The 13,148-nt window shown below is 45.9% G+C and overlaps 1 protein-coding gene across 10 annotated transcripts in view; it reads left to right on the forward strand.

The window, feature by feature from the left end:
• Positions 1-13,148, forward strand: part of casz1 (castor zinc finger 1) — a 256,887-nt gene that overhangs the window by 198,221 nt on the left and 45,518 nt on the right. Inside the window, exon 1 of one of the 10 annotated variants that reach the window (XM_052482713.1) lies at positions 1,412-1,575. The exons of the other annotated variants lie outside the window; for them this stretch is intronic. Coding sequence (XP_052338673.1) covers positions 1,473-1,575 — 103 coding nt within the window. The 5' untranslated portion in view covers positions 1,412-1,472. Of the gene's footprint in view, positions 1-1,411; positions 1,576-13,148 lie in introns of those variants that run through there. 10 annotated transcript variants of the gene reach the window in all.

A 13,148-nucleotide genomic window follows, 5' to 3' on the forward strand; every position in this document is an offset into this window, starting at 1 on the left:
GCTTGGTGTTGAAGGGATAGTTCCCAAAAAAGTATCATCATCACAGTTTTTGTTCTTTCTTGAAAACTTGACTGCTGACGTACCATGTTTTGGGATTTTATTAACAGTGGACTAATTAACAAAATACTAAAAGATTGTTTTTTCTGTGAACTATCGCTTTAATTTGGGCCTAAGATATTTAATTCCAGACTTTGACTGTCTTGTAGTTTACTTTGTCTCTTGCTTTTCTGTAGCAAAGCAACAGCAGCCCTCATTGTAATGAGTGAGTACTGGGGATTTGGCATTCTCTAGTGGGCCACCTAATATTCTCCCAGTGCTAGAAGTGCCCCACAAGTAAGAGAGAAACTAGAAATTCCCCACTGTAGAATTACAGAGAGCTTTCAGATTTAGCGTGCCTGTGTCAATGAAGGGTGTTTTCTTTTCTGTGTTTTTTTCCTAAATCAATCTCCCGGGGACAAAAAATGGATTGAGACCTGAAACGTGAGACCTGATAGACGTTCACTTTCACTGTAGGGGAGAGGGTGTGTGTGTGTGTGTGTGTGTGTGTGTGTGTGTGTGTGTGTGTGTGTGTGTGTGTGTGTGTGTGTGTGTGTGTGTGTGTGTGTGTGTGTGTGTGTTGTGTGTGTGGCACATGTGATCAGTATCAACAACAGCCGTAGCAGCAGTAGTCGCTGTGAGTGTGTGTTTCTGTGTGTGTGTGTGTGTGTGTGTGTGTGTGTGTGTGTGTGTGTGTGTGTGTGTGTGTGTGTGTGCGCGCGCCTGCCTGCTTCCTCCCTCCTCCGGCTGTTGGCTCTCACTGATACAGTGTAACTCAATCTGTGCCACCACACACACACACACCCCACACAGACACACAGAACACACACACACACACACACACACACACACACACACACACACACACACACACACACACACACACACACACACACACACACACACACACACACACACACACACACACACCACTATGGGGGCTGTGCCAGGACTGAGCCGGGCCAAATAGGGCTGAACAGGGCCAGGGAGCAGGCCATGAGTTTACCACCCACTACCCACCTGCCACACACACACACACACACACACACACACACACACACACACACACACACACACACACACACACACACACACACACACACACACACACACATACTCTGCACGGCACAGGCTCTCATTGTAAGCAGTGACAAGATGACGCTGGTTAAGTGGCTCCTCTCTCTTCCCTGGGCCTGCTTTTCCCACTGTAGCTGTGGGGTGGAGAGGGTGGTGAAGGACCCCTACTGGTTAAGTGGGTAAACTCGCACAGCCTTGACATCTGTGCTGAGGGAGGGAGGGGGAGGGGAAGGTGGAGAGGGGAATGAGAGCGAGAGAGAGACAGAGAGAGTGTGAGAGAGGAAGATAGAGAAAGAGAGAGGGGAGTGAGAGAGTACAGCCTATGCAGGCATTGAGCCGGTTGAGGAGAAGGAGGGAAAATGCCTTGCTTTGTGGAGAGAATTCTTCCAGAGCAGGAGGGAGAGGTGAGACATAACACAGAGGGCGGTCTCCTGCCAGGTCTCCTGCCAGGTCTCCTGCCAGGTAAGACACTCTCTCTCTTTCTCTCTCACACACAACACTCTCTCACAGACACTGGGGGTAAAGATAGGTTGAGGTACACAGGTCTGGTACTGGTGGCTGTCAGTGTGAGGCACGCATGTGTAGTGACGGGAGGGGGAGGGTGCGTGTGCGCGCGTGTGTGTGTGTGTGTATTTGTTTTCAAGTTGTTATAAAGATTCTTGTTGTATAAGTTAGACTATGTAAGACCTGTATATTTCACCAACAAAGAGTATTTTCAGAATTGGCCAAAAGTGATTGAAGTTATGGAATGTGACTGGGTTAAATTATTTTTGGGGATAAATGTTTGATGTTTAGTCAGTGTTACCTCTGTATTCCACAGGTGTACTTCTAACTAGATTACACTGTTTAACTTTTTAAAGGATTACATACAGTTTACATAGCCAATGGTTATCATTTACATTCATTAATAATGAAAGAATGTTTGCAGTTTTCAGCAACATTCACAGGCTATTGGGACACAGTAACAAAAAAATCTAGAATTTCGCGACAATGTTTGCTAAGCTAAAGTGAGTGACTTGTGCTATTGGGCTAGATGTATCACTGTGTTTACTGATGTACGGAGGAAAGTTTGTCAGCGGAGGGTTTTTCTACAGCTTCGGGTGCAAACAGTGTCTGTGGAGACCGTGAAGGACTCCTTTCTTTCTGTCCCTGCAGACAAGTATATCCTCCTCTAGTACAATAAAATGTTCCCCTTTTGGTTAAATAAATACTGGGTCTGTGAACCTAAACAGATTTGCATGTGGCCCTCTCGTTCTCTCTCTCTCTCTCTCTCTCTCTCTCTCTCTCTCTCTCTCTCTCTCTCTCTCTCTCTCTCTCTCTCTCTCTCTCTTTCTTTCCTCCTTCTCCTCCTCTCTCTCCCCCTCTCTCTCTGTTGCTTTCTCTCTCTTTCCCCACACACACTACATGGGCCTGACATCCCTCGACGAGGCCCTCACTCGACGAGGCCCTCAGAAAAGAAACAAGAGACAGAAGTTTGTTGGCTTTTATTTTCCCAATGGTTGTTTATTTGTTTTGATAACAAAGCAAACAGGCTGAAGGTGAAGTCACACAATTTAATTTGTCTTGCGTTACCGTGGCGATGTGGCAACCGTTCATCCATCCCAGGAGGACTGCTATGGTTGCAGCTTTTGTGTGTGTGTGTGTATGATTTTACTAAGCAGATATTTCCCCCTCTGTTTTCACTCTGACCCGGTAGGAGGTTGATGACTGAATTGTGGAGTACATGTTAACAGTAACTGGTGATTTATAGAAATACTTAGGGGAAGTGAGGCCGCACAGACTGGAAGGAAAAGCATAAAGCCTTTTAAGTTAATGCAAAAATACAGCCTTTTAAGTAATAATTGTTGTTACTACTGGTGAGCCAGGGTGGGCTAGAAGTTTGAGGTGAAGTATGTGTGTGAAGACCGATCTCTCTCTACTCTATTGAACAGAAGTCTCATTTTGGTCCTTTCTCATTTGACAATTTTACCTAATTTTCACATTTTAATACCTGTTTCTGTGCAATTTGCTTCAAACTAAAACCATTCCATTTTTGGTGTACCGGTCAACTACAGTGCTACAAAGCTTTTGGATGAACTACTGTACTGCAACAAGTGTGCTCCTATTGATGTGTAGAAAGCTGCGTAGCTACAATCCGTCACAAAACCTGCATGCAATTTCAGAGGAATCAGGCTCTTTCCTCCTTTTGGCTCTTGAATCCCCCAGATATTATCTACTTGGGGAAATATGCTACTATTCAAGTACTGTTTAAAGATTCAGGCCACTTGAATGTGCTCTACAGTTAGATTTTTTTATTTTTTCATTCTTCCTTTTGTGGAGTAAGGAAAAGTGCTTACCTAGGAAGAGGGATGTCTTTTATTTTTTCAAGCCACCTTTTAGACTGAGTGAAATGTTTCCCCCAGTTCGCTCACGGACAACTTTATTTCTTACCAGGGATTTAACACTCACTCAGTCCCCCCATAAATACAGCGTCCCTCGGCTCTTAGCTAACCATAACTCATCCCGCTAACTCTCTGGCTAACTAAACTCAAATAGCAGAGCGGAGCTTGTTTGTATTTTGTCTCCCTCCCTCTCTCTCTCTCTCTCTCTCTCTCTCTCTCTCTCGCTCTCTCTCTCTTTCACCTGATTAGTAAGGGATGCTGAGGTGCAGAATCTCTCTGACTACTTACTATCGTCTCAACAGTTGGCCTTCTGTTGCTCCTCTGATATCTTTGGCCCCACTTGTGGACCAGGTTTTTGGGAGAAAATGCACATTTGAACCAGAGCCAATGCAATCTCCTGGAGGCTATTTAGAGTGAACCTAATGCTCAGGGAACGAACGTGACAACACAGGAGAAATATGGACGTCGTCTTTACATGTCGTGACCCAGCTCAGACCTAAAAAAGCCTGAGGAAAATCTTTGATATCTCTCAATGAAGATCTCTTTGTATGAAGCAAAGTTGAGTTGAGAGCCTAGCTTTCTAGGCACCTGTTGAAGGCCCCAGTCCATGGAGTGGGGGAGACAGTTGAAAAACATATGCTTAGCTGCCAGTTGCTATTTAGGCCTGTCTTCCTGACAATCTTCCTGAATATCAGTTGAAATCATACGAGCAGAGAATTTCAGAGGACAGTAGAAATGTTTACTGATCTCGTGCTGATCGACAGGTTGGAAGAGACATAGTTTTTCGCCGAGCTGCTGAATTGGTTATGATCTTCTCTGCCTGTATCTTCTGTTCTCAGCCGTTAGTCCCACTGGTTGGCAAGAGTTGACACTGACAACTCCTCATGCATCTGAAGGCCTCTTTAAAGTCAACATCGCACATTTTGATGTCTCGTGGCGGCTCCTCGTGTTTTGTTGTATTTGCGTCTGAAAACAGGGGCTTGCTTGGAGAAATCCCCCTCCTCAGTGGCACGGGGAGGCAGAACCCTTTCTGTCTCACTCTCCTCCTCTCCTCCTCTCCTCCTCTCCTCCTCTCCTCCGCACTGTCCTTCTCTTTTTGATCTCACCATCAAATCTTTGTTATGACTGACACTCGCCGGAGAGCGGCTTGGGAAATGCGCTCGGGGAAGAAGACGTTTGAGAAAATGCGCCCAAGCAAGCCATCACCTTTGATAAAGACGCGGGTTCCAACAGGGGAGGGGGAAAAAAAGAACATTGTTAGTAATGAAAATGCCATCCAAGAAGGCAGCACTCCTCTCATCTCAACCGATTACATTAACCGCGTACACACAGAGTCAGTTGCATTTTGACAACATTTGGAAAATAATCAATTGAAGTATAGGCCTAGATATCAACACATAAGAAATCATTTATAATGTTGAAATAGTTTAAAATCAAAATGTTCATTATATAATATTTAATATGACTCGTAGTTGATATGTCTGTGTTTTGGAGCATTGAGCGAATGGCTCCTAGGCAGTGCGGTGAGGTAACTCCGGGCCATGCTTACCGGCTCCACAGTTTGGCGGAGACCCCGGGGATTGATGTCTGTGGACCTGTGGGATCCTACTGTACCTTTATTACACATCAGCTGGGTACCAAACTAATTTGATAAAATGCCACTTAATCGCTGGCACACCGTCAACTGTGTCACTGGCTGGTAAACTGACTGGCACGGCATTTGAGTGTGTATCGCACAAGAAGGAGGAAAAGAATAGAGGAGGGGGTGCAGGAGGAAAAGAGGAGAGCACCAGAGATGTTAGCTTTAGTAATTGCTACCTCCATGGAGGAGCAGGGGAGAGGACAGTGAGGCAAGCTTACAGAGAGGGCCCTGTGCACAGATAATAATGGGGTAGTATTGCAGCTCTGACAGTGTTAATATTAGAGCGTGCAGAGCGTGTTTCTCTCTCTCTGTGTGTGTGCGTGCGTGCATGCGTGTGTGTGTGTGGAGATAGGGTGCCTCTGATATTTACCCTGCTGGTAAGACTGTCAAGCCCACCTGACAACACAGTTTACCCACCCGGCTGTCACCCCCGCCTCTCCCTGCCACTGTAAGACACTCTCCGAGCGCTCCAGTACGTCCTCGCCCTCCTTCCACACAACGCAACTGTGCTGGGATCAGCTATCAGCACCCATACTCATCTTCCTCTCTTCCAGAGAGGGGGGAAGAAAGAAGAAAAGGGAGCACGGGCCAACTTCTTTGGCTTTTTCTTTCTTCTCTCTTTCTTTTCGTCTTCTATTTGAAGTTTGCGAGGCACTTGTTAAAGCCTGGCTGCATCCCGACACACTGAGAAAGGTTATGAATATGCATCAAGGCACCATATGGCTCCCCTAGCGCTGGGACTAGGTGTGTCCAGAAGGTAGAGCGGGCGTTGATGCATTATTCGCCATTCAAATTACAGATGCCGGTGAGAATCCTGCAGGAAGTTAGAAGTACTAGTTCGACACCACTTTAGACAGGGTAGAGCGACTACAGTACCTATGGTACTAAATGGCGTGAAGCAACAGTAACGCAAAGCTGTGGATGAGCACAGTGGAGGGCCTAGGCTGCAATTCGGTTCTTTTTTAACAGAGTTCCGACCTGTACCCTGCCACCTGACACGAGTGTGATTAAAAGTGATATTTCTGACACGTTAGGATACGCACGGGAAGTAACCTTCTCTAAAGCGTTCATTATTAGATGCATGACAGACCTGAATATTTATAAAATAGGCTTTAATAATTAATAACAGCAATCTGCTACCGTAATTCATCAGATTTGCACTTCAACGGAGTATCCGTTTTCACTTTAAAATAATAATAAGAGGAATATTAATGCTGCAGAAATGTAAAACGGGCAGCTGTATAGCATTCAAACATGCAAGCTTCAATGTTCAGTTTTGTGGTGTTTTACATTTGTTTTGTATCTATAATTATTTATTCAACATTACGTTACAACCAACAACACTATCCTTTCTCAAGACCTATGTGTTTGATGCATGACATTTTGTCAGTTGTTTCTGGTGAAAGAAGCAGATGATGTTGAGAAAATTCAGGAAACCAGGTGGGTTTTGGTGTAGAATGCAAAAGGAGTTGTTGTGGTTTTTATCAAAAGCATATTATTTGTTTGAGTCAGCTAGCAACACTTCCTTTTGTAGCCTGTTCTGTGTCTTGGACCAAAATAGAAGGCTCTTTTTCTCTGTAAAGCAGCTTTATACCCGCCTCATGGTTTCACAGTCACTTTTTGTTTCAATGCGACTTTCAAATCCAACCAAGACACATTGTTCTTTCAACAAAACTCTCAAAGACATGACTTTTCTGTTTTAGGTGAAATAGAAACATTTAGTTATTCCTTTACATCCACCTCTAGTTTAGTTTTAACCTGTGTTTAACTGTACAGCATGTTGTGTTGTTGAATTGTTTTACTCTACCCATTTGAGCTGAACTGTGTAAACATGTTTCATGTGTGTAGAAGTGTCACTGTACATATTTGAGAGTGTGTGTGTCAGAGCCTGTGACGTGACCTACAGCCAGTAGTCAGAGGAGCAATGTGATTGGAGGGTACCATGTTGTCTAAGGGCCTGCAGACACCTCAGACTCTCTCTCTCTCTCTCTCTCTCTCTCTCTCTCTCTCTCTCTCTCTCTCTCTCTCTCTCTCTCTCTCTCTCTCTCTCTCTCTCTCTCTCTCTCTCTCTCCCTGCCGACTGAAACGTACACTATCGAACCCTGTTGTCTTTCTAACAACTGACAAACCCTAGCTGTGACTACACTCACCTCAGCCCCGTGCTGTCAGAGGTAAATAAGAGTCAACATACTGCAGTGTTCACTGAGGGGACCCGTCTCTCTTTAATATGCTCTCTGCATCCACAACCCAGGCCCCAGATTGGGATTTTCCACCATGAGACTTTCCACCAGTGTTTGGTCTACTGGCTCAGACTTTTGTGTTTCGTTAGTGAGGCCCAGAAAATAGACTTAGGCAAGCTTAAATGACAGGAATATCAATTCCCTTCAACCAAATATGATACTCATGGTCTTACAAAGAAGGCTATTTCTCTTTCCCTAAATATCTTTGACTGCACTGTATGCGAAGGGAAAAACGTAAAAAAACATTTTTTTACTGAAAGCGTAAATGATAAATACCTTTCGCAGGCTTTCTTTTTACACAGCTTTCGCCTTTCAGATAGAGGCTACAGTAAAGCTACAGTAAAGGTCTTATCGTATATTTAGGTAGCAACCTGTGCTAGATGACATTTAGGGGGCACCTGTGATTCATTCCGCCGCACTTAAAATCCAAAAGAGGAAAAATCTGTCAAGCAGAGCAAATGCTTTAATGGTGGCCAGGGATCAATGTTGTCAGCGCAGGCATCCTATCTGGAATTGTACGCTTTTTGGTTAATGTCACCTCCTCCCTCTCTCACAGTCTCTCGTCTCAAGGAGATCGGCAGGAAATCTGATGTGAACAATCCGAAGTAGGCCGAATTTGAGGAAATTGCTTGAAAAACATTGACTTGCTCTCCCTCGAACACTCACATACACACACACACATAAACGAGGCCCCTTGTATCTGAAAAACAAATTTGAAAAGTAACCTTGGAAATCAATTAAGCCGTCCCGGGAGCTGTAACGTTTCCTTGAGAAAGACCACCTCCCATTTCTCTCCTCCCCCCACACTCACACTGAGTTGGTACTGGCCATTCAAATGCTGCCATATGCAACGAAGAAGCTTTGTCAGGTTCACTCGGTGTCGGCCTTTATTCATATTTTTTTTTTTAGCTGCAAAGTGCCTTATAGGCTGTCAAAATGTCTTAACAGTCTTGTTAAAGAAATGCCACAACTCATTTCAATGTAATGTTATTCATATGGCTGGTGTGAGAGAGGGCATGTCTGAACATCTAAACAGGCCTGCTTTTTAGGTTTCACATTAGGGGGTTATCTTGGAGGCCTTGTCATTGATTGACATTATCTGGCCTGACAGGGCCTCATATCAAGGTTAACCTCATGGACAAAAGCAAAGCGCCACCCGGACACACACACGCACACACAAGGCCCTCTCCCCTCCGACTTCCTGTCCAATGGGTGTGTGAGAGAAAGAGAGCGAAGGTGTCCAGGCCTCATCTGCGCGTGTGCGCGTGTGTATGTCCGTGCACCCGCAGTGGAGATTTCCGCACTCTTAATTGATAACTAATGGAGCGTCTTGCGCTGGGTTTCCCCTAGAGGACAGGCCCTCCTGATGGCAGTGGTAGGGGTGGGGAGGGGGAAGAGACTGACTTACTCAGCAGTGTGGTGCCGGAACCCGGTAAATTAAATATATCCCCAAAGATAATGACTTGGAGTGACAGACACCAGTCTGTCTGGGGGGCCTCCCTCTCTCCCGACCTCTCCAGCCGTGTGCCCTCGCCGTGGAGAAGAGCCTGCACTAACCCCCACAAGCTTCTGCACACACACACACACACACACACACACACACACACACACACACACACACACACACACACACACACACACACACACACACACACACACACACACGCAAACTCACACTCACACTCACACTCACCCTCTCCCTTCCCACAAGCCTTTGCAACAAAAGCAAAAAAAGATCCCCGTGACTAAAATACAACTCAAGCAGTTAATCTGTACAGATATTAGCTCAAGGGCCCTCAAGTGGCGCACTGAGCTCGAGCCCCCTTCTTCCAGCATATTACCCACACTGCCCCGGTGCGGCTCGCCGTGGCGCCAACCATCACACACTGCCGCCATGAGGGAGAACCAGAATCGTCGCCTCGCCCACGCTAATTTTGACTTCTTATTCGGTTGTTGGTTTTTATTTAGAGACTCCCGATTTGTGGTCTAGCTCTCTGGAATACAGACAAATTGTCTTTATTTGAAACTACAGTGCCGGCTGCTAGGACAAATGTTATGTGCAATTTTAGAAAGGTACTGTAGATGTCAGTCTGCTACGCCACTAGCTGAGGAATCACCCTCTGCGGCAAACTGAATATAAAGTTAGCTGTTTTGGTTCTTCTTGCCTGTCAGAATGGCTCACGTCACCCACGTTATTTTCCTTGTCTGATAAACCGTTTGGCTCGTCTGTTTTTTGTTCTAGAAAATGTCTGTAATTACCGTTTGTGATCGAGCCAGGGGGCATATTTGTCCTCCCAAAAATGCAACGTTACTGCCTGATTGCACCCAAGTTCAGCTTCTTTCCCCTTCCGTTTGCACTCAAGATATACATTGTGTTCCGTATCCCTTGTCCTGTTTCCCGAGAGAGTGCGTGGGTGTGTCAAGACTCGTGTGTGTGTGTGTGTGTGTGTGTGTGTGTGTGTGTGTGTGTGTGTGTGTGTTGTGTGTGTGTGTGTGTGTGTGTGTGTGTGTGTGTGTGTGTGTGTGTGTGTGTGTGTGGCTTCTGTGTTCGTGCGTTTCTGTCTGCGTGCATACATGTGTGTATGTGTCTTTGTTTATGTTTGCGGCAGGCTGGCGATACAGGGTGAGTATTGGGCGCATGGCTGGGGGGCTGCAGTGTGATAACAGCCCAGGGGTAGTGCTGCTGTGAAGTCCAAACGGGTCCCTCAAGGTCAGTCCCTAAAAGACATCATGCAACATGCAAGGTCACATCCTAGACTAAAAGCAATAAGTGCTTTATTGATAGAAAAAAGACAGCAAGCAAGCAGATGTGCAACCAACTGATTAATAATAAAATAGATTTGTGAGAGAGCGGTACGGACAGAAAGAGAAAGAGAGAGAGGAAGAGCGAGAGACAGGGCGAGAGGGAGAGCTTTGTCCTGTGTGTGTATGTGTGAGTGCATGTGTTTGTGTGTGTGTGAGACTAGTATGTGCTTGTGCTTTGTTCATTTTGCTCTAAAATAGCATTTAGTAAACTCTGGGTGGTTATTGTATTGACCTGGCGTGTATCTTTGAAGTAAAAGATTGATCCTGCAGTGGAATCTAAACAAGAAAAAAATCCATTTGAATCCAGTGGTAAAAAAGAACAGAATGTGACAATGTGACACATTAGTGCTCATGGCAGTTTTCCTGGTGCACGACCTTTCCTTTTTAAGGTCATCGCAATGTTTTGCGTAATTTTTTGCTAAGTGAGTGCTGCCTGAAAGGCCATTGGGAGGCACAGACCTTGTGTTTTCCGTTTACACATAGTTTTGTTTGACAAGGGAGACAAATCTCATGGAGTTTTTCCATGTATCTGCCTCTTGGAACAAAAGTGTGTTTTGTGCTGGCTAACTATTGTTGGATTATGAAAATGAGCTGAGGACAGTAGTGCATACAAGTCATCTCCTTTACGTCCTTTTATCTTTTATTTTCTCTCACTCCCTCTAACACAGCCTGGCAAACCTGCCTAGTGAGTAACGTTCTTGGCTAGCTGAGTGACTGCCTGAATAAGTGAGTGGTAGATATCAGGTGGTGGGGAAAGCTCAGCCCAACCAACCTGTTTCTTCTACGCCAGGACCCCAGAGGAGAAGAATGCTGGGAAAATTCCATCTGCCCTCCCCTTCTCTTCCTCTTCCCCCAGAGCAATCACCCTGTGATCCCCCATCCCCGCCTCACCCCCTCAACCCCTCTGGTACAGTACATCCCCTTCATCCACCTATATCCCCTCCTACATAAACTTCTCTCTCTCCTGCCCTCCCTCCTCTCTCTCTCTCTCTCTCTCTCTCTCTCTCTCTCTCTCTCTCTCTCTCTCTCTCTCTCTCTCTCTCTCTCTCTCTCTCTCTCCTACCCCCCTCTCTCTCTCTCTCTCTCTCTCTCTCTCTCTCTCTCTCTCTCTCTCTCTCTCTCTCTCTCTCTCTCTCTCCTCCCCCCCCTCTCTCTCTCTCTCTCTCTCTCCCGCTCTCTTGAATAGTTGGCAATGGCATTGTTTTTAATCATCAGAACCTCCGAAATTATTATTATCGCTTCTGATGCGGCAATTAAAACTTCAGGTCAGAGGCACAACGAGCGGTGATCAGCAGCCGAGCCGAGAAGTTTTAATTAGACGATCAGAACCATTAATGCACAAAAAAAAAGGTGTGCGCTGGGAAATTAACGGGAACGTCTTAATCAGGGTTAGTGACTCCGAAGAGGAGTCAAGTGAACAGAGAGCAAAAAACAAATCATTTCCGCACCACTGGGACAAAACTCAATTAAATATGCATGCAGAAAATGGAAATTTGGAGCTTCGGCAGCACTGCACTGTTGGGGAAACTGTGGCAAAATCTCGCGGCGGAGGTCGCAGACCTGCTTATTGTTATTCTTGTGTAATAAAAATTAAAGAGGGGCCAGATGCAGGGGCCAGGTCTGGGTGCTGTGGCGTGTTTGTCCATCAGTGGCTTCTTTCTGCCTGGCTTCCCTGGGCTGCGGCAGCTCACCTTCGGCCGTGCGAAGGAGAGAGAGAGAGAGCGGGGGGAAACGCTCTCTTCCTGAAAGCTGTAAATTAGCAAAAATAAAAACCAGAGGACTGTTTTTGTGTTAAGGTGCGTGTGTGTGTTTGTGACTGTGTGTGTGTGTATCGCACAATGCATTCAGACCCCCCCACACACCACCCTGGAGAAACAGAGACACAAAAGGCTCACTCAGCCACACACCGGGAGTTCGGGCCTTGTCGATTAATCTGCCTGAGGTTTGCAAAGTTAGAACTGGTCTTTTTTTCCCAGGAGCTAAAAAACTGGGTTACATATTGAAAAATAATCCCGAGCTGTTCAGTCTTTTCCCAGGCCAGTTTTGGATTAATTAAATTCAAATATTACCAAGGTTTTTGTCCCTGTGTCAGTCAAGATGTTGGAACCCAGCAGGAACCTACCAAAACTCCTTTGCCAATGTTTGATTATACCTAAGGAGATAAGCTCCCGTTTTACAGGTCATATCTACTCTTCTCAGACTGGTTCTTAAGTATATCCTCCATAGAAATGCACAAGGCAGCATGTAATCCTTTACTTTGCAATACAATACATAGTTGGAGTGAGCTATATTCTTACCTAGACTTCCTATTGACCCTTTATAGAACATATTAGCTGTATAGTAGTTAGATATCTTCCAGTGCTATAGATAAGAAATAAGCCAACATTTTGGTCAGCTCCCCCTGTGTAATGTGTACCCCCCTCTTGTCTGTGTGGCAGAAAGGGGCCCTGCTTGACCCAGCCATTCACGCCCCCATGTCCACATCTCTCTCTTTCTCTGTCTCCTCTCTGTCTACTCTCTCTGTCTCCTATCTCTCCCTGTCTCCTCTCTGTCTCTCTGTCTCCTCTCTCTCTCTTCTCTCTGTCTCCTCTCTCTCTTGTTCCTCTATCTCTCTCTCTCTCTCTCTCTCTCTCTCTCTCTCTCTCTCTCTCTCTCTCCCCTCTCTCTCTGTCTCTGTCTCCTCTCTCTCTTGCTGTCTCCTCTCTCTCTGTCTCCTCTCTCTCTCTGTCTCCTCTCTCTGTCTCCTCTCTCCCCCTCTCTCTGTCTCCTCTCTTTCTGTATCCTCTCTCTCTCTCCCTCTCTCTCTTCCTCTCTCTGTCTCCTCTCTTTCTGTCTCCTCTCTCTCTCCCTCTCTCTCTTCCTCTCTCTGTCTCCTCTCTCTCTCTCCCTCTCTCTCTTCCTCTCTCTGTCTCCTCTCTTTCTGTCTCCTCTCTCTCTCTCTCCCTCTCTCTTCCTCTCTCTGTCACC

This window comes from Oncorhynchus keta, chromosome 28, assembly GCF_023373465.1.
Source record: "Oncorhynchus keta strain PuntledgeMale-10-30-2019 chromosome 28, Oket_V2, whole genome shotgun sequence".
In the NCBI taxonomy this organism is placed as follows: Eukaryota; Metazoa; Chordata; class Actinopteri; order Salmoniformes; family Salmonidae; genus Oncorhynchus; species Oncorhynchus keta.